Source organism: Microcaecilia unicolor, chromosome 4 (genome assembly GCF_901765095.1).
Source record: "Microcaecilia unicolor chromosome 4, aMicUni1.1, whole genome shotgun sequence".
NCBI classification, from domain to species: domain Eukaryota; kingdom Metazoa; phylum Chordata; class Amphibia; order Gymnophiona; family Siphonopidae; genus Microcaecilia; species Microcaecilia unicolor.
The window spans coordinates 76,568,230-76,589,622 of record NC_044034.1 but is presented as its reverse complement, the minus strand read 5'-3'; the positions used below and the strand labels follow the sequence as shown (position 1 = coordinate 76,589,622).

General features: G+C 50.4%; 1 protein-coding gene across 1 annotated transcript in view; it reads left to right on the top strand.

The window, feature by feature from the left end:
• The window catches only part of HSPH1 (heat shock protein family H (Hsp110) member 1), a 171,165-nt gene that overhangs the window by 95,733 nt on the left and 54,039 nt on the right, over positions 1 to 21,393 (top strand). The window contains exon 9 of the mRNA XM_030200363.1: positions 4,653 to 4,759. Coding sequence (XP_030056223.1) covers positions 4,653 to 4,759 — 107 coding nt within the window. The remainder of the gene's footprint in view (positions 1 to 4,652; positions 4,760 to 21,393) is intronic.

Here is a 21,393-nt window from a genome sequence, read left to right as displayed (position 1 = left end):
TGGATTCTTTTGGGAGGAAGGCCTACCATTCTTCAATGCTCATTGCCAAAATCCAGTCTTACCAGCTCTACATGAGCATTCATATGCGGAACAATGTGCGGCAGTTGGCGGACTTGGTGGACAAGCTCCCTTCTGAGCAAGCCAAGCCTTTTCAGCAGGTGGTCAGGCAGCTGAAGGCGTGTCGTAAATTCCTAGCCAGGGGTGTTTACGATACTTTTGATGTCGCGTCCAGGGCCGCTGCTCAAGGTGTGGAGATGCGCAGACTCTCATGGCTGCGTGCCTCCGACCTGGACAATAGGCTCTAGCAGCGGATAACGGATGCTCCTTGCCGGAGGGGGGGGGGGGGGGTAACATTTTTGGAGAAAAGGTCGAACAGGTGGTAGAACAGCTCCACCAGCGGGACACCACTTTCGACAAATTCTCCCTCCGGACGCCTTCAGCATCTACCTCCACTGGTAGACGTTTTTATGGGGGAAGGAGGACTGTTACCTATTCTTCTAATAAGCGTAGGTACAATCCTTCCTCTCGCCAGCCTGCTGCCCAGGCCAAACCCCAGCGTGCACCTCCACAGGCCCCCGCAGCTCCTTCAAAAGCAAGGGACGGGCTTTTGACTGGCTTCAGCAGAGCATAGCCGAAATTAGTGTCCGTGCCGGATGATCTACCGGTCGGGGGAAGGTTAAAATTTTTTCACCAAAGGTGGCCTCTCATAACCTCTGATGGGTTCTCCAAATAGTCCGGCTAGGATACTCCCTCAATTTGGTCACAAAGCCTCCAAATTGCCCACCGGGAGCTCAGTCCTTCAGCTTCCAGCACAAGCAGGTACTTGCAGAGGAACTCTCTGCCCTTAGCGCCAATGCGGTTGAGCTTGTGCCACCGAGGCAAGAAGGGCTGGGATTCTATTCCAGGTACTTCCTTGTGGAAAAGAAAACAGGGGGGATGCGTCCCATCCTAGACCTAAGAGCCCTGAACAAATATCTGATCCGAGAAAAGTTCAGGATGCTTTCTCTGGGCACCCTTCTTCCCTTGATTCAGGAAAACGATTGACTATGCTCTCTGGACTTAAAGGATGTTTACACGCATATTCCGATACTGCCAGCTCACAACCAGTATCTTCGATTCTGTCTGGGAACACAGCATTTTCAGTATTGCGTGCTACCCTTTGGTCTCGCCTCCGCGCCCAGGGTGTTCACAAAATGCCTTGCTGTCGTAGCGGCGTCTCTACGCAGACTGGGGGTGCACGTGTTCCCTTACCTCGACGATTGGCTGGTGAAGAACACCTCCGAGGCAGGAGCTCTACAGTCCATGCAGATGACTATTCGACTCCTGGAGCTGCTAGGGTTTGTGATAAATTATCCAAAGTCCCACCTTCTTCCAGTTCAAAAACTCGGATTCATACTAGCTCTGTTGGATTCTCAGCTCGTGCCTACCTCCCGGAAACAAGGGCTGATAATCTCCTGTCCCTCGTTTCCTGGGTACGGGCATCTCAGCAGATCACAGCTTGGCAGATGCTGAGATTGCTTGGCCACATGGCCTCCACAGTTCATGTGACTCCCATGGCCCGTCTTCACATGAGATCAGCTCAATGGACCCTAGTTTCCCAGTGGTACCAAGCTGCTGGGGATCTAGAGGATGTAGTCCAGCTGTCCACCAGTTTTCTTCAATCCCTGCATTGGTGGACAGTTTGGTCCAATTTGACTCTGGGACGTCCCTTCCAAATTCCTTAGCCGCAAAAAGTGCTGATGACGGATGCGTCTCTCCTGGAATGGGGAGCTCATGTCGATGGGTTTCACACCCAAGGCAGTTGGTCCCTCCAGGAACAAGGTCTACAGATCAATCTCCTGGAGTTACGAGCGGTCTGGAACGCTCTAAGGGCTTTCAGGGATCGGCTGTCCCATCAAATTATTTAAATTCAGACAGACAACTAGGTTGCCATATATTACATCAACAAGCAGGGGGGGCACAGGATCTCGCCCTCTGTGTCAGGAGGCCATCGGAATGTGGCTTTGGGCTCGCCGATACGGCATGTGTCTTCAGGCTACATATCTGGCAGGCGTAAACAGTCTGGCCGACAGATTGAACAGGATCATGCAACCTCACAAGTGGTCGCTCAATTCCAAGGCGGTACACGAGATCTTCCAAGCGTGGGGCACCCCCTTGGTGGATCTCTTTGCTACCCGAGCCAACCACAAGGTCCCTCAGTTCTGTTCCAGACTTCAGGCCCACGGCAGACTAGTGTCGGATGCCTTTCTCCTGGATTGGGGGGAAGGCCTCCTGTATGCTTATCCTCCCATACCTTTGGTGGGGAAGACTTTACTGAAACTCAGGCAAGACCGAGGCACCATGATTCTGATTGCTCCTTTTTGGCCGCGTCAGATCTGGTTCCCTCTCCTTCTGGAGTTGTCCTCCGAAGAACTGTGGAGATTGGAGTGTTTTCCGACCCTCATTACTCAGAATGAGGGGGGTGCTTCTGCATCCCAACCTCCAGTCCCTGGCTCTCATGGCCTGGATGTTGAGAGCGTAGATTTTGCCTCCTTGGGTCTCTCCGAGGATGTCTCCCGGGTCTTGCTTGCTTCCAGGAAAGATTCCACTAAAAAGAGTTACTTCTTTCTGTGGCAGAGGTTTGCCGTCTGGTGTGACAGCAAGGCCCTAGATCCTCGCTCCTGTCCTACACAGACCCTGCTTGAATACCTTCTGCACTTGTCCGAGTCTAGTCAAGACCAACTCTGTAAGGGTTCACCTTAGTGCGATTAGTGCATACCATTACCGTGTGGAAGGTAAGCCGAACTCGGGACAGCCTTTAGTTCGCTTCATGAGAGGTTTGCTTTTGCCAAAGCCCCCCCATCAAACCTCCTACAGTGTCATGGGATCTCAATGTCATTCTCACCCAGCTGATGAAACCTCCTTTCGAGCCACTGAATTCATGCCATCTGAAGTTACTTCAGCTCGCAGAGTCAGTGAGCTTCAAGCCTTGGTAGCTCATGCTGCTTATACTAAATTTCATCATAACAGAGTAGTCCTTCGCACTCACCCTAAGTTCTTGCCGAAGGTTGTGTTGGAGTTCCATCTGAACCAGTCAATTGTCTTGCCAACATTCTTTCCCCGTCCTCATACCCACCCTGCTGAACGCCAGCTGCACACTTTGGACTGCAAGAGAGCATTGGCCTTCTGTTTGGAGCGGACACAGCCCCACAGACAGTCCGCCCAAATGTTTGTTTCTTTTGATCTCAACAGAAGGGGAGTGGCTGTCGGGAAACACACCATATCCAATTGGCTAGCAGATTGCATTTCCTTCACCTACGCCCAGACTGGGCTGACTCTTGAGGGTCATGTCAAGGCTCAGTGTTCGAGCCATGGCAGCGTCAGTGGCCCACTTGAAGCCAGCCACTATTGAAGAGATTTGCAAGGCTGCGACGTGGTCATCCGTCCACATATTCACATCACATTACTGCCTTCAGCAGGATACCAGATGCGACAGTCGGTTCGGGCAGTCGGTGCTGCAGAATCTGGTTGGGGTTTAGAATCCAACTCCACCCCCCTAGGCCCATTGTTTATTCTGTTCAGGCTGCACTCTCAGTTAGTTGAAGAAGTTAGGTCAGTCTCAGTTATGTCCTCGCCGTTGTGAGGCCCAATTGACCATTGTTTGTTTTGAGTGAGCCTGGGGGCTAGGGATACCCCATTCGTGAGAACAAGCAGCCTGCTTGTCCTCGGAGAAAGCGAAAGCTACATAGCTGTAGAAGGTATTCTCCGAGGACAGCAGGCTGATTGTTCTCACCAACCCGCCCGCCTCCCCTTTGGAGTCTTCCCTTGTTTTTGCTATTTACTGGACTGACGAACATGAGCGCCTTTGGGCGGGAAGACGGTCGCGCATGCGCACGCGAGGGCTAGCAAACGCTTTTGCTAGTGAAGATCTCCGATCGGTGGGGCTGCCGTGGACGTCACCCATTCGTGAGAACAATCAGCCTGCTGTCCTCGGAGAATACCTTCTACAGGTATGTAGCTTTCGCTATACATTCAAAGTGTTAAAATAGCTAAGTGGTCTACCACAGCTGCATATTTTGAAGGAGTTAGAAACTGAAATCCAGGGCTTTGAAAGGTACTGCTTTTGAAACTAGTAATCAAACGTGAAAAATGCAATTTCATTAGTCTCTGCTCCCCTCCTCCACCCCCCCACCCCCACCCCAAAAAAACCCTTAGAGGCATATTTTCAAAGCACTTAGCCTTCCAAAGTTCCATAAAAACCTATGGAACTTTGGAAGGCTAAGTGCTTTGAAAATATGCCTCTTGGTGTTTGAGTCGAAGTATACTTGATAACAGCATGTGTTCTATCCCATGTGAAGGGGCAGAGACAGCCCAAGAGTGTATATGATCGGAGTTCATGTCATTAGAATATACTTTTTGCTTTATATAGCTATTGGTACAATTTGCACCTGACCTTATATGATTTTTGAGGGTATGAAAGAGGAATTGCTTCATAAGGAACTTGTAGAAGACCTTAATTCACTCTGGGCTGTCATGGCTTTCACATGTGATTTTTTAAATATACTTTTCACTTGGTCGGTGTCTGATTAAATTACTATCGTACCCAGAAATGAAGACTGAGAAACATAACTTTTTAGAAGCATATCAGTAGCTTGCTCTTTTTTTCCCCTTAGTGCGCGATTCTTTCTCCAGCATTTAAAGTCAGAGAGTTTTGTGTCACAGATGTTGTTCCGTTCCCCATATCTTTGAAGTGGAGTATAGACCAGGATGAAGCAGAAGGGTAAGTTGGGCTGAAAGAACAAGGTGTGACATTTTAAGTACAACCAGTATGTTTTACATTAATAATTTTAATATTTTTCAGTCTCTCAGGATAATAAGACGACTGATTACAATACTAAATCAATATAACTCAAATTACATACTGTCATAAAAACAATTCTCCGAGGACAAGCAGGCTGCTTGTTCTCACTGATAGGGTGACGTCCACGGCAGCCCCTCCAATTGGTAACTTCACTAGCAAAGGCCTTTGCTAGTCCTCGCGCGCCCATGCGCACCGCGCATGCGCGGCCGTCTTCCCGCCCGAACCGGCTCGTGTTCGTCAGTCTTCTTTTCTCCGCGCTCGGGACGGTCGTGTTTTGCCACCGTTTCGCGCCCCTCAAGTTAACCCTCACGCGTCTTCGCGGTTTCGCTAAAAAAAAAAAAAAAAACGACCTCGGTCTTTGTCCCTTCCCGCGTGTCCAGTTTGTTTCCCCGACGTAAGTTTCCTTTTGCTTTTGGGGTAGTCCTTTTTTGTGGCCTCGGTACGGGTTTTTTCTCTCTCCCTTATTTTTGGTGCCCTTCGTCACCATCGCGAATTTTGATTTCGCCGGTGTGATTTTTCCGCCCATGTCATCGAAGTCTCCCAGCGGCTTCAAGAAGTGCGCCCGGGTAACATAGTAACATAGTAGATGACGGCAGAAAAAGACCTGCATGGTCCATCTAGTCTGCCCAAGATAAACTCATATCTTGAATTTGTACCTGTCTTTTTCAGGGCACAGACGGTATAAGTCTGCCCAGCAGTATTTCCCGCTTCCCAACCACCAGTCCCGTCTCCCATCACCGGCTCTGGTACAGACCGTATAAGTCTGCCCTCCCCTATCCTAGCCTCCCAACCACCAACCCCTCTTCCCCCCACCTGCTCCGCCACCCAATTTCAGCTAAGCTTCTGAGGATCCATTCCTGCTGCACAGGATTCCTTTATGCATATCCCACGCATGTTTGAATTCCGTTACCGTTTTCATCTCCACCACCTCCCGCGGGAGGGCATTCCAAGCATCCACCACCCTCTCCGTGAAAAAATACTTCCTGACATCTTTTTTGAGTCTGCCCCCCTTCAATCTCATTTCATGTCCTCTCGTTCTACCGCCTTCCCATCTCCGGAAAAGATTTTTTTGCGGATTAATACCTTTCAAGTATTTGAACGTCTGTATCATATCACCCCTGTTCCTCCTTTCCTCCAGGGTATCACATAGCTATTGTTTGGGTTCCTCTTTCCTACCTGTTATCACTTTGCACTTGTTTACATTAAACGTCATCTGCCTCTTGGATGCCCAACCACCCAGTCTCGTAAGGTCCACTTACAATTTAACAACTTTGAATAAGTTTGAGTCATCAGCATACATGTGCTATTCTCTAATCTCACTCATACATGTGCTATTCTCTAATCTCACTCAAGACAAGCCAAAGGAAATAAACATAAGAATAGCCATACTGGGTCAGACCAACGGTCCATTTAGCCCAGGATCTTGCTTCCAACAGTGGCCAATCCAGGTCACAAGTACCTGGCAGAAACCCAATTAGCAGCAAAATTCCATGTTACCAGTCCAGGGGCAAGCAGTGGCTTCCCTCCCATGTCCATCTCAATAACAGAGTATGGACCTTTCCTCCAGGAACTCATCCAAAATGTTTTTAAACCTAGATACATTAACTGCTGTTACCACATCCTTCGGCAGTGAGTTCCAGAGCTTAACTATTCTTTGAGTGAAAAAATATTTCCTCCTATTTGTTTTAAAAGTATTTCCATGTAATTTCATTGAGTGTCCCCGGTTATCTCCCTCACTGATAGGCACGCGTCATGTCTTCAGTGTCTGGGGGCTGGGCACCGCCCGCAGGCCTGTAGTCTTTGCGCCCTTTTACAGAAGAGGACTCAGGTAGCGAGATTGGCCCAGTGGAACGTGTTGTTCTCGGGCTCTTCGTCGACAACAGCACCGGAGTGCATCGTCATCGACTGCATCGAGGGTATCGACCCTCTGCATCGTCGGTACCGAGACATCGGAAGTCTGCGTCGGCTTCGGTGGTACTGGGACCTCCGCTGTTGCTGATGTCGTCGGACGGTGGTGCTTCGACTGGAGTGCAGGTGAGGGCTGTCCATTCCCCTGCTGGTGGCGGTGAGCCTTCGGGTGGGTCTCCTCCTGCCCTGAGGGCTCCTGTGGTACAACCCCCCCGAGACCGGCCCCGAGGAAGAGACGGCTGGATTCTACGTCCTCGTCGGTACCGGGAAGCTCCGGTGACATGCTTCGTTTGAAAAAATCAAAGAAGCATCGACACGGTCACCTTCCCGCATCGGTACTGAGAGCTCTGGGTCGCCGAGGGAGTCGGCACCCAGTAGGTATTGGCACTGGGAGGACCGCTCACCCTCTGTTCAGGAGGTGTCGATGTGCTCCACCTTGGACAGCCCGGAACAGACTCTGACCTCGACGCCTGCATCGGCTTCCATGTCTTTCTCCACAGCCGCTCTGCACGAGAGTCTCCGGGCCGTTCTCCCGGAGATCCTGGGAGAGCTGTTGCGCCCTTCCCCTCCGGTACTGGGGGTGCTTGCGCCACCGGTACCGTCGAGTGAGGCGCCGGCTGGCCCCTTGCCCAGGGTGAGGTCTCCGACATCGGTACCACTTGCGGTACCGACTGCGGCCACCTCCCAGGAAGGCTCCCCGACGACGTCGGCGGAGGGAGCTTCGCCGGTGCTGGCGAGGGAGTCTACCTCTCGACGCTCCCACCGTGGCCGTGTTTCCACGGAGTCGAGTTGGGCACGGCTTCAGACACAGGTTCATGAACTTGTCTGATACCGATGGTGAGGCCTCGTGGGAGGAGGAGGAGGACATCAGATATTTCTCTGACGTGGAGTCTGATGGCCTTCCTTCTGATCCCACTCCCTCCCCTGAAAGGCAGCTTTCTCCTCCCGAGAGTCTGTCTTTTGCGGCCTTTGTCCTGGAGATGTCTGCGGCCATCCCCTTCCCGGTGGTCGTGGAGGATGAGCCCAGAGCTGAAATGTTTGAGCTCTTGGACTATCCTTCTCCACCTAAGGAAGCGTCCACAGTAACCATGCATCATGTCCTAAAAAAGACATTGCTGGCGAACTGGACCAAGCCTTTAACTAATCCCCACATTCCCAAGAAGATTGAGTCCCAGTACCGGATCCATGGGGACCCAGAGCTGATGCGCACTCAGTTGCCTCACGACTCTGGTGTGGTGGATCTGGCCCTAAAGAAGGCTGAGTTCTAGGGAGCATGCTTCGGCGCCCCCAGGCAAGGACTCTAGAACCTTAGACTCCTTTGGGAGGAAGGCCTACCATTCTTCTATGCTCGTGGCCAAGATTCAGTCCTACCAGCTCTACACGAGCATCCATATGCGGAACAATGTGCGGCAGTTGGCGGACTTGGTGGACCAGCTCCCTCCTGAGCAAGCCAAGCCGTTTCAGGAGGTGGTCAGACAGCTGAAGGCGTGCAGAAAATTCCTGGCCAGAGGGGTATATGATACCTTTGATGTTGCGTCCAGGGCCGCTGCTCAAGGTGTGGTGATGCGCAGACTCTCATGGTTGCGTGCCTCCGACCTGGAGAATAGGATCCAGCAGCGGATTGCGGACTCCCCTTGCCGAGCGGACAACATTTTTGGAGAGAAAGTCGAACAAGTGGTAGAGCAGCTCCACCAGCGGGATACCGCTTTCGACAAGTTCTCCCGCCGGCAGCCTTCAGCATCTACCACCTCCAGGTAGACGTTTTTATGGGGGAAGGAACACTGTTCCTTACTCTTCTGGTAAGCGTAGGTACAATCCTCCTTCTCGACAGCCTGCGGCCCAGGCTAAGCCCCAGCGCGCTCGCTCTCGTCAGCAGCGTGCGCCTCAGCAAGGCCCCACGGCTCCCCAGCAAAAGCAGGGGGCGAGCTTTTGACTGGCTCCAGCAGAGTATAGCCGACATCAACGTATCAGTGCCGGGCGACCTGCTGGTCGGGGGGAGGTTGAAAGTTTTTCACCAAAGGTGGCCTCTTATAACCTCCGACCATTGGGTTCTTCAAATAGTCCGGCAAGGATACACCCTCAATTTGGCCTCAAAACCTCCAAATTGCCCACCGGGAGCTCAATCCTACAGCTTCCAGCACAAGCAGGTACTTGCAGAGGAACTCTCCGCCCTTCTCAGCGCCAATGCGGTCGAGCCCGTGCCATCCGGGCAAGAAGGGCTGGGATTCTATTCCAGGTACTTCCTTGTGGAAAAGAAAACAGGGGGGATGCATCCCATCCTAGACCTAAGGGCCCTGAACAAATATCTGGTCAAAGAAAAGTTCAGGATGCTTTACCTGGGCACCCTTCTCCCCATGATTCAGGAAAACGACTGGCTATGCTCTCTGGACTTGAAGGACGCCTACACGCACATCCCGATACTGCAGCTCACAGGCAGTATCTGCGATTTCAGCTGGGCACACGTCACTTCCAGTACTGTGTGCTACCCTTTGGGCTCGCCTCTGCGCCCAGGGTGTTCACGAAGTGCTTGGCTGTAGTAGCAGCGGCACTTCGCAGGCTGGGAGTACACGTGCTTCCCTATCTCGACGATTGGCTGGTGAAGAACACATCCGAGGCAGGAGCTCTACAGTCCATGCAGATGACTATTCGCCTCCTGGAGCTACTGGGGTTTGTGATAAATTATCCAAAGTCCCATCTTCTCCCAGTACAGAGACTCGAATTCATAGGAGCTCTGCTGGATTCTCGGACGGCTCGTGCCTATCTCCCAGAGACGAGAGCCAACAACTTGTTGTCCCTCGGGTGCGAGCGTCCCAGCAGATCACAGCTCGGCAGATGTTGAGATTGCTGGGCCACATGGCCTCCACAGTTCATGTGACTCCCATGGCCCGCCTTCACATGCGATCTGCTCAATGGACTCTAGCTTCCCAGTGGTTTCAGGCTGCTGGGGATCTAGAAGACGTGATCCACCTGTCCACGAGTTTTCTCAAGTCCCTGTATTGGTGGACGATTTGGTCCAATTTGACTCTGGGACGTCCTTTCCAAATTCCTGAGCCACAAAAAGTGCTGACTACGGATGCGTCTCTCCTGGGGTGGGGAGCTCATGTTGATGGGCTTCACACCCAGGGAAGCTGGTCCCTCCAGGAACGCGATCTGCAGATCAATCTCCTGGAGTTACGAGCGGTCTGGAACGCTCTGAAGGCTTTCAGAGATTGGCTGTCCCACCAAATTATGCAAATTCAGACAGACAACCATGTTGCCATGTATTACATCAACAAGCAGGGGGGCACCGGATCTCGCCCCCTGTGTCAGGAAGCCGTCAGCATGTGGCTCTGGGCTCGTCGTCACGGCATGTTGCTCCAAGCCACATATCTGGCAGGCGTAAACAGTCTGGCTGACAGGTTGAGCAGGATTATACAATCTCACGAGTGGTCGCTCAACTCCAGAGTAGTGCGCCAGATCTTCCAGGTGTGGGGCACCCCCTTGGTAGATCTCTTTGCATCTCGAGCCAACCACAAAGTCCCTCAGTTCTGTTCCAGACTTCAGGCTCACGACAGACTGGCATCGGATGCCTTCCTCCTGGACTGGGGGGAAGGTCTGCTGTATGCTTATCCTCCCATACCTCTGGTGGGGAAGACTTTGTTGAAACTCAAGCAAGACCGAGGCACCATGATTCTGATTGCTCCGTTTTGGCCGCGTCAGATCTGGTTCCCTCTTCTTCTGGAGTTGTCCTCCGAAGAACCGTGGAGATTGGAGTGTTTTCCGACCCTCATCACACAGGACGAAGGGGCGCTTCTGCATCCCAACCTCCGGTCTCTGGCTCTCACGGCCTGGATGTTGAGAGCGTAGACTTTGCCTCTTTGGGTCTGTCAGAGGGTGTCTCCCGTATCTTGCTTGCTTCCGGGAAAGATTCCACTAAGAGGAGTTACTTCTTTTTATGGAGGAGGTTTGCCGTCTGGTGTGACAGCAAGGCCCTAGATCCTCGTTCTTGTCCTACACAGACCCTGCTTGACTACCTTCTGCACTTGTCTGAGTCTGGCCTCAAGACCAACTCTGTAAGGGTTCACCTTAGTGCAATCAGGGAATACCATTACCGTGTGGAAGGTAAGCCAATCTCAGGACAGCCTTTAGTTGTTCGCTTCATGAGAGGTTTGCTTTTGTCAAAGGCCCCGTCAAACCTCCTACAGTGTCATGGGATCTCAATTTCGTTCTCACCCAGCTGATGAAACCTCCTTTTGAGCCCCTGAACTCCTGCCATCTGAAGTACTTGACCTGGAAGGTCATTTTCTTGGTGGCAGTTACTTCAGCTCGTAGAGTCAGTGAGCTTCAGGCCCTGGTAGCCCAGGCCCCTTACACCAAATTTCATCAAAATAGAGTAGTCCTCCGCACTCACCCTAAGTTCTTGCCGAAGGTAGTGTCGGAGTTCCATCTGAACCAGTCAATTGTCTTGCCAACATTTTTTCCCCGTCCTCATTCCTGCCCTGCTGAACGTCAGCTGCACACATTGGATTGCAAAAGAGCATTGGCCTTCTATCTGGAGCGGACACAGCCCAACAGACAGTCCACCCAATTGTTTCTTTTGATCCCAACAGGAGGGGAATGGCTGTGGGGAAACGCACCATATCCAATTGGCTAGCAGATTGCATTTCCTTCACTTACGCCCAGGCTGGGCTGGCTCTTGAGGGTCATGTCACGGCTCACAATGTCAGAGCCATGGCTGCGTCAGTGGCCCACTTGAAGTCAGCCACTATTGAAGAGATCTGCAAAGCTGCGACGTGGTCATCTGTCCACACATTCACATCTCATTACTGCCTGCAGCAGGATACCCGACGCGACAGTCGGTTCGGGCAGTCAGTGCTTCAGAATCTGTTTGGGGTTTAGAATCCAACTCCACCCCCCTAGGCCCATGTTTATTCTGTTCCAGGCTACACTCTCAGTTAGTTGGATAAATTGTTAGGTCAATCTCAGTTACGTCCTCGCCTTTGCGAGGCCCAATTGATCATGTTTGTTGTTTTGAGTAAGTCTGGGGGCTAGGGATACCCCATCAGTGAGAACAAGCAGCTGCTTGTCCTCGGAGAAAGCGAATGCTACATACCTGTAGAAGGTATTCTCTGAGGACAGCAGGCTGATTGTTCTCACAAACCCGCCCGCCTCCCCTTTGGAGTTGTGTCTTCCCTTGTCTTTGTCTTGGTACATATGGGACTGACGAACACGAGCCGGTTCGGGAAGACGGCCGCGCATGTGTGGTGCGCATGGGCGCGCGAGGACTAGCAAAGGCCTTTGCTAGTGAAGTTTCCGATTGGAGGGGCTGCCGTGGACGTCGCCCATCAGTGAGAACAATCAGCCTGCTGTCCTCGGAGAATACTTTCTACAGGTATGTAGCATTCGCTTTACTGTTTGAACAGGATGTGAATTAAATAAAGAAATCATAAAAGTGAATGTTTCTGAACTCAATGAATCCTCCAATATAGCTGAAAAATGTATATTTAGAGTCAGAACCTGCCTCTGATCTCCAGCTTATCACTGAATAAGTTTAAGGGAAATGGGCAAATAGTAAATCTTGGTAATTGGAGGCAACAATTCAGAGGAAAACTGTAGAACTTCAACCAAATATCTAACTATATCCAAAGGGAGAATACCTGTATTGGTTACCTATAGAATATAGGATTCAATTTAAAATGGCCTGTTTGGTGTTTAAGATATTTACACAACCAGGTTTCAGAGATATTAGCAACAAGACTTCATGTGTATCAACCAAATCGAACACTTAAGATCAGCAATTCAGAAATTGCTGGATATTCCATCTCATCACGTAATACGTTCTAGCGAATACAGAAGTAAAATTTTCTACATTGCTAGACTAGCCTGTTGGAATAAATTTTGCTAATGCAGAATATTACAGACTTTAAGGAATTTAAGAGAGCGTAAAACATTTTCTCTGAGGACAAGCAGGCTGCTTGTTCTCACATGTGGGTCGGCGTCCACGGCGGCCCCAGGAACGGAGATTTTTCTAGTAAAATCGGAAGAGCTTTGTGACAGCCAGCAAAGCACGTGACGGATGCACTGCACATGCGCGGCCATCTGTCCGCGCGCGTCCGTTCCCGCCTCAGTTTTTTCTTTTCCGTGGTGGATAGTGGTTGCTTGTCGGTCTCTCTTGCTTAGGTCCCAGGAAAAAATTAGGTGCCTTTTTGCGTGCTGTTCGCTGCTTTTTTTCTTGTTTCTCATCGCCTTTCTTTTTTTTCTTTTCTAGTTAAAAAAAAAAAAAAGTCCCTCTTTTTTTCCTTAGTTTTTGTCCTTAAGTTTCCTTTCGATTTTGTCGCGGCCATTTTGGGCCACCCATCCGTGGTTCCCTTTTTTGTGCCACAGAAGGCAAAAGTAGAGACTAATAGACGATTCACCACTGGAGAAGTGAGTCCAACAGTCTTTATTATATCAAAGATAATGACCCGACACAGGCCGTGTTTCGACGCTAAAAAGCGCCTGCATCAGGGATCAATAAATACACCAAGTAATGAATGCAAAACGAAAAGTCCTACTTGTATATGTGTTGTCAACTCACTGATCACGTAGCACCAAACAGAATATGCTGGATACAAACTATCAGAGCAAAATTTTGACCCCTGATGCAGACGCTTTTTAGCGTTGAAACACGGCCTGTGTCGGGTCGTTAAATTTGATATAATAGACTGTTGGACTCACGTCTCCAGTGGTGAATCGTCTTAGTCTCTACTTTTGCCTTCTGTGATTCGTCATCGTAGAGAACTTTTCCTGTTCTATATTTTGGATTTCCCTTTTTTGTGCCCTCAGTTGGCACAATCGAGCCGTTTGATTTCGCCGCCGCAATTTTTCCGCTGATGTCATCAAAGCCTTCCAGCGGCTTCAAGAAGTGTGCTCGGTGCCAGCGGTCGATCTCGGGCACTGACCCGCTCTCCTGGTGCATCCAGTGCCTTGGGCTCGACCATCACCCAGACGCTTGCAAGTTGTGTCTTAGCTTGAAAAAGCGGACACACGTCGAAGAGCTCTTCGGGACCACCTTTTTGGAGCTCCGACTGATGCATCGACGTCGACATCGGTACCGTGGTCGGCGGTGTCGGTATCGGCACCGGGGATGGCATTGACATCAGGAGCGCAAGTAATGGCTGTCCGAACTTCACCTGTAGCTGGAAGTAGTGAGCCGTCGAGTGGGTCTCCATCTGTCTTGAAGGCTCCTGCTGTGCAGGCCCACCGGGACCGACCGATGTTGGACCTGACCCTGAGGAGGCGTGTGGATTCCACGTCCTCCTCGTTGGTACCGAGGAGTACCGGTGACGGGCTTCGAGCGAAGGCGAAGAAGCATCGCCACCGGTCTCCCTCGAGACATGGTACTGGGAGCTCTGGGGCTTCGAGGGATTCAGCACCCGGAAAGCGCCAACGCCGGGATGAGCGCTCACCCTCCATACAAGAGGTGTCGCTGTGTCGATCTTCGGACAGCCCGGTACCGCCTCCCAGGCCTTCGCAGATTCTGACTTTGACTCCGGTACCGGCCCCACAACCTTCCTCGACAGCGACTCTGGAGGAGAGCATTCGAGCCATTCTTCCGAGTCTCCTGGAAGGGCTGCTGCATCAGTCTGTTCCGGTATCGGGGGTGCTTGCGCCCTCGGTACCGTCAATGGAAGCGGCGGCTGGCTCCGTGCCTGTGGTGAGGTCCCAGACGCTGGTACCGCTTGCAGCCTCGGCTGCCACCCAGGTTGACTCCCCGTTGACGTTGATGGAGGGAGTTTCATTGCCACCGGCATGGGAGTTGACCTCTCGACATCGCCATCAAGGACATGGTTTCTCGGCGTCGAGACGTGCCTGGTTTCAGAGTGTAGTTCATGAACTATTGTCTGATACCAAGGAGGATGCCTTCTGGGATGAAGGGGAAGACCTCAGTATTTCTCTTCCGAGGAGTCTTGTGGTCTTCCTTCTGATCCCACTCCTTCCCCTGAGAGGAAGCTTTCTCCTCTTTTGTCCGGGAAATGTCTGTGGGCATTCCCTTCCCTGTGGTAAATGAGGATGAGCCCAGGACTGAGATGCTCGAGGCCCTGGACTATCCTTCGCCACTTAAGGAGTCATCCACTGCCCCTCTGCATAATGTCCTTAAAGAGACATTGCTGAGGAATTGGATGAAGCCATTATCTAATCCCACCATCCCTAAGAAAGCGGAGTCCCAGTATCGGATCCATGGAGAACCTGAGTTGATGAGGTCTCAGTTACCTCACGACTCTGCTGTTGTGGATTTCGCTCTCAGAGCCAGAAGTACTAGAGATTTCACCTTGGCGCCCCCGGGGCGAGAGACTAGGACTTTAGACTCTTTTGGGAGGATGGTCTACCAGTCCTCCATGCTCGTGTCCAAAATTCAGTCCTACCAGCTCTACATGAGCATTCACTTGCGGAACAATGTTAAGCAACTGGCAGACTTGGTGGATAAGCTCCCTCCGGAGCACGCCAGGCCTTTTCAGGAGGTGGTCAGGCAGCTGAAGGCATGTCGTGAATTCCTGTCCAGGGGTGCTTATGACACTTTTGATGTTGCATCCAGATCCACTGCTCAAGGTATAGTGATTCACAGGCTCTCATGGCTGCATGCCTCTGACCAGGACAGTTGGACCCAGCAGCGGCATGTGGATGTCCCTTGCCGGGGGGATAATATTTTTGGTGAGAAGGTCGAGCAGGTGGTAGAGCAGCTCCACCAGCGGGAAACCGCCCTCCACAAACTCTCCCACCGGGCGCCTTCAGCATGTACCTCAACAGGTAGACGATTTTTCAGGGGAAGGAGGAATGCTCCCTACGTTTACAATAAGCATAGGTACAATCCACCTTCCCGACAACCTTCTCAGGCTCAGCCTCAGCGTGCTTGTTTGTGTCAACAGCGTGCGCCCAGACAGGCCCCTGCAGCTCCCCAGCAAAAGCAAGGGACAGGCTTTTGACTGGCTCCAGTTGAGCATAGCCGCCATAAACGTACCTGTGCCGGACAATCTACCGGTTGGAGGGAGGTGAGTTTTTTTTCACCAAAGGTGGCCTTTCATAACCTCCGACTGGTGGGTTCTACAAATAGTCCGGTTGGGGTACTCCCTCAATTTGATCTCCAGACCTCCAAATTGTCCACCAAGAGCTCAGTCTTTCAGCTTTCAGCACAGGCAGGTACTTGCAGAGGAACACTCCGCCCTTCTCAGCACCAATCCGGTCGAGCCCATTCCACCAGGGCAAGAAGGGCTGGGATTCTATTCCAGGTACTTCCTTGTGGAAAAGAAAACAGGGGGGATGCGTCCCATCCTAGACCTAAGGGCCCTGAACAAATACCTAGTCTGAGAAAAGTTCAGGATGGTTTCCCTGGGCACCCTTCTTCCCATGATTCAGAAAAATGATTGGCTATGCTCTCTGGACTTAAAGGATGTTTACACTCACATTCCGATACTTCCAGCTCACAGGAAGTATCTGCGATTCCGTCTGGGAACACAGCACTTTCAGTATTGTGTGCTGCCCTTTGGGCTTGCCTCCGCGCCCAGGGTATTTACAAAATGCCTAGCAGTGGTTGCAGCATCTCTACGCAGACTGGGAGTGCATGTGTTCCCGTATCTCGACGATTGGCTGGTGAAGAATACCTCAGAGGCAGGAGCTTTACAGTCTATGCAAATGACTATTTGCCTCTTGGAGCTACTCGGGTTTGTCATCAATTACCCAAAGTCCCACCTTCTTCCAGCTCAACAACTAGAATTCATAGGAGCTCTGCTGGACTCCCAGACAGTTTGGGCCTATCTTCCCGAGACGAGAGCAGACAACCTTCTGTCTCCCGTTTCCATGGCCAGAGCATCTCAGCAGATCACGGCTCAGCAGATGTTGAGACTTCTAGGCCACATGGCCTCGGTTCATGTAACGCCCATGGCACACCTGCACATGAGATCTGCTCAATGGGACCCTAGCTTCCCAGTGGTATTAAGCTGCGGGAAATCTAGAGGATGTGATCCTGCTGTCCACAGATTTTCACAATTCCATTCAGTGGTGGACAGTTCGATCCAATTTGATCCTGGGACGTCCTTTCCAAATTCCTAAGCCTCAAAAAGTGCTGACCACGGATGCATCTCTCCTGGGGTGGGGAGCGCATGTAGATGGGCTCCACACTCAGGGAGCTTGGTCCCTCCAAGAATCAGGTCGTCAGATCAATCTCCTGGAGTTGCGAGCGATCTGGAATGCTCTAAAGGCTTTCAGAGATCGGCTGTCCAGTCAAATTATTCAAATTCAGACAGACAATCAGGTTGCCATGTACTATGTCAACAAGCAGGGGGGCACCGGATCTTGCCCCCTGTGTCGGGAAGCCGTCCAGATGTGGCTTTGGGCTCGCTGACATGGCATGTTTCTCCAAGCCACATATCTGGCAAGCGTAAACAGTCTGGCTGACAGGTTGAGCAGGATAATGCAACCTCATGAGTGGTTATTCAACTCAGGCGTGTTACGCAAGATCTTCCGGGAGTGGGGCACCCCATTGGCTCGGTGGATCTTTTTGCCACTCAGATCAATCGCAAGGTTCCTCAGTTCTGTTCCAGGCTTCAGGCCCACGACAGACTAATGTCAGATGCCTTTCTCCTACTTTGGGGAACAGGCCTTCTGTATGCGTATCCTCCCATACCTCTAGTAGGGAAGACTTTACTGAAACTCAAGCAAGACCACGGAACCATGATTCTGATTGCGCCCTTTGGCCACGTCAGATTTGGTTCCCTCTTCTTCTGGAGTTATCCTCCGAAGAACCGTGGAGATTGGAGTGTTTTCCAACCCTCATCACTCAGAACGAAGGGGCGCTTCTGCATCCCAACCTCCGGTCTCTGGCTCTCACGGCCTGGATGTTGAGAGCGTAGACTTCGCCTCCTTAGGTCTTTCTGAGGGTGTCTCCCAAGTCTTGCTTCCAGGAAAGATTCCACGAAGAGGTGTTACTCTTTCAAATGGAGGAGGTTTGCCGTCTGGTGTGACAGTAAGGCTCTAGATCCTCGCTCTTGTCCTACACAGACCCTGCTTGAATACCTTCTACACCTGTCGGAGTGTGGTCTCAAGACCAACTCCGTAAGAGTTTACCTTAGTGCGATTAGTGCTTTTCATTATCGTGTAGAGGGTAAGCCTATCTCTGGACAGCCTTTAGATGTTGGCTTCATGAGAGGTTTGCTTTTGTCAAAGCCCCCTGTCAAACCTCTACCAGTGTCCTAGGATCTCAACGTCGTCCTCACCCAGCTGATGAAACCTCCTTTTGAGCCACTGGATTCCTGCCATCTGAAGTATTTGACCTGGAAGGTCGTTTTCTTGGTGGCTGTTACTTCAGCTCGTAGAGTCAGTGAGCTTCAAGCCTTGGTAGCCCATGCTCCCTATACTAAATTTCATCATAAGAGTAGTCCTCCGCACTCTCCCTAAGCTCCTGCCGAAGGTAGTGTCGGAGTTCCATCTGAACCAGTCAATTGTCCTGCCAACATTTTTTCCCCGTCCTCATACCCGCCCTGCTGAACATCAGTTGCATACATTGGACTGCAAGAGAGCATTGGCCTTCTATGTGGAGCGGACAAGCCCCTTCAGGCAGTCCGCCCAAATGTTTGTTTCTTTTGATCCCAACAGGAAGGGAGTCGCTGTTGGGAACACACCATTTCAAATTGGCTAGCAGATTGCATTTCCTTCACTTATGCCCAGGCTGGGCTGACCCTTGAGAGTCATGACACGGCTCCTAGTGTTAGAGCCATGGCAGCGTCAGTGGCTCACTTGAAGTCAGCCACTATTGAAGAGATTTACAAGGCTATGTGGTCATTTGTCCACACATTCACATCACATCCTTCAGCAGGATACCAGACGCGACAGTCTGTTCGGGCAGTCGATGCTGCAGAATCTGTTCGGGGTTTGGAATCCAACTACACCCCCCTAGGCCCATTTTTTATTCTGTTCAGGCTGCACTCTCAGTTGAAGAAGTTAGGTCAATCTCAGTTATGTCCTCGCCGTTGAGGCCCAATTGACCAATGTTTGTTTTGAGTGAGCCTGGGGGCTAGGGATACCCCATTCGTGAGAACAAGCAGCCTGCTTGTTCTCGGAGAAAGTGAAAGCTACATACCTGTAGAAGGTATTCTCCGAGGACAGCAGGCTGATTGTTCTCAGCAACCAGCCCACCTCCCCTTTGGAGTTCTAATCTTTATTTGTTTTTAACATAACTGAGGTGGGAACGGATGCGCACGGGCGGGAAGATGGTAGTGCATCCGTCCCGTGCTTTGCTGGCTGTCGCAAAGCTCTTCAGATTTTACTAGAAAAAATCTCTGTTCCTGGGGCTGCTGTGTACGCTGACCCACATGTGAGAACAATCAGCCTGCTGTCCTCGGAGATACCTGCTTACAGGTAAGTAACTTCGCTGTTCATAAAGCCTACAGCTGGGATAATGCATGTCATAATAGTTGCTTTAGGACTTTGATTTGTTAAATATTTTGAATCCTTTTGTTTTTAGATTGTGTATGTAATTATGTAATCTGCTGAGAATGATGGCTCAAATGGAATAAAAAGTTTTAAATAAATCTAGGAAAGTTCAAGACTTAAGTCTCCTATTATAGTTCTCAAGTTGCTCAATACGTTGATGAGTAGCCATTCTACCTTCAGAAACAATAGATATAAATCCTGAAATTTTAACTTCTGCTGAGATACAAAGCATAATGACCATAGTTCACAGACAAAGAATACACTAAATAAGAAAAATGTAATGTCACAGAATCAAGCATTTAACATTCAGTTATAATCTCAAACTTCTCTAACAAAGTTTTTACCTGTGCAGCTGTCTTGGTCATTGTATTATTTACATTCTGAAGCGTTGAAGCGTCTTCCAAATCAGATACAACATCACTGTCACAGGGGTATCCAATCCAACCCCTCCGTTCTCATCACAAAGTGATCCTGCAACTTCTGCAGCGGTCAAGCCCACAGCCAACGCCATCTTAGTCGCTCGACACGGCGGTGCATTTGCAATTGGAAGGGAAGAGATATATTGAGCAGCAAAATTGAGGGCCCTCCTCTGCCCACAACTGCAGTGGACCTTACCTCCTGAAGAGAACCCAAAGGTCCAACAGCATAGCATTCAATCCTGTACTGCGCTGCAGGAGACTCCGTCCGATGAAGGAACAGCCTTTACTTTCCCCTTCCTCTTGGTATGTGGCATAATTTCATTCAAGGAGAACAGAAAAATAAAGTAAGGAGGTACAGCAATCTCAAACTCGCATGGTCAGCAGAATGCTGCTATCTTGGCCACTCCCCCTCCAGATTTTCTACTTTCCAGTAAAGCAGTATCTCCTGCAGACTGGGACTGGACCTCTGTCACTGCCAATTCCAACTGAGTCTTTTTAACCACAATAATCAGTTCCTTAACTCTCCTTACTTGCATTGTGTAGTTTAAGGATACTGAAACGATGTGCAACCCTAATGCAGTGCTTCAAATGCCATCCAAGTAGTCCAACAATATCTCCTTGGGTCTTGATAAAGGCTGGAGTGCAGCAGAATACAAAGGAATTTCTTCAAAGGTAATATGCAATATCTGAAAAGTTGTCTCTTCCAGCGACAAAGCTGACACTGCAGCCGGAGATTGCTGGTATCCCTCCATAATAAGCTGTGTGTTCATGCCCATAGAGGCAATTTCCCCCAACGCAACTGTTATTGGTGACTGCTTCTCCAACACTTCAGAACTGCTGTCAGCAGGACCAGAAGTTGGCTCAAGTCCTTGAGTCAGCTGTGGGTTATGAGGGGTTGCTGGGCCTGCCAGACTGAGCAAAAACTCTCCAATCTGGCACTGTTCCCAGCCTTGGACACCACGGATATTCCCAGGTGTAATGAAGGGCTTGTGTAAGCTGCTACAGAGGTTTTATTAGATCCAGTACCTCTGGGGGAGCCTTAAGAAGTACTAGAACCTTTGGGATCTTTTGGCTGCAGGATCATCCTATTTAGGTACGGGGGGGGGGGGGGGGGGGGGGCATTTTCTTTCAGGGCCTTGAAGATCAGACATAGTTTTAAATTTTGCCCTGTATTGTACTATTAGCCAATGAAAGTTTTGCAAAAATGGTGTGATATGGTCATGTCGCTTGCAAAGTTTTGAGTTTGGGAGAGTGGAATGCTATCATAGAAGCAGGTATAGCTTATATAGCAGATGCCCTCCATGATTTTATTAGAGCTTCTGCTAGAAGCATGGTTGTCTGTTTTGGCTAGGCATCTTTGTGGTTTTGGTCATTGGACACAGCTTCTGTGACCCAGCTTAGTAGACTTACCTTTAGAGACAAATTGCTATTTGGTGAGGCCTGGAAAAATTGGTGAAAGATCTCACTGAATCCAAACACCTTTCCTCAGCAGTTCAAATTGGAGGCTGTCTTGCTGCTTTTGTTGGTGGACCCAAGTGGCCACCAACCAGTGGGTATTAGATGTGTTCAGACAGGATTAAACAACTTGTTTTCTCACCTACTTGTAGAGTTATGGTTTCTCCTTGCCAACTTGAAGGAGACTGTGCAGATTATTCTTTCAAAATTTATTGAATTTAGGGGTGGTTATCCCTTTTTCCAGAGGACAGTAGCACTGGAAGGTATTTCATTTACTTCATGGTGACAAGGCAGTTTTTGGATCCAAAAGGGGTAAACTGAGCTCCT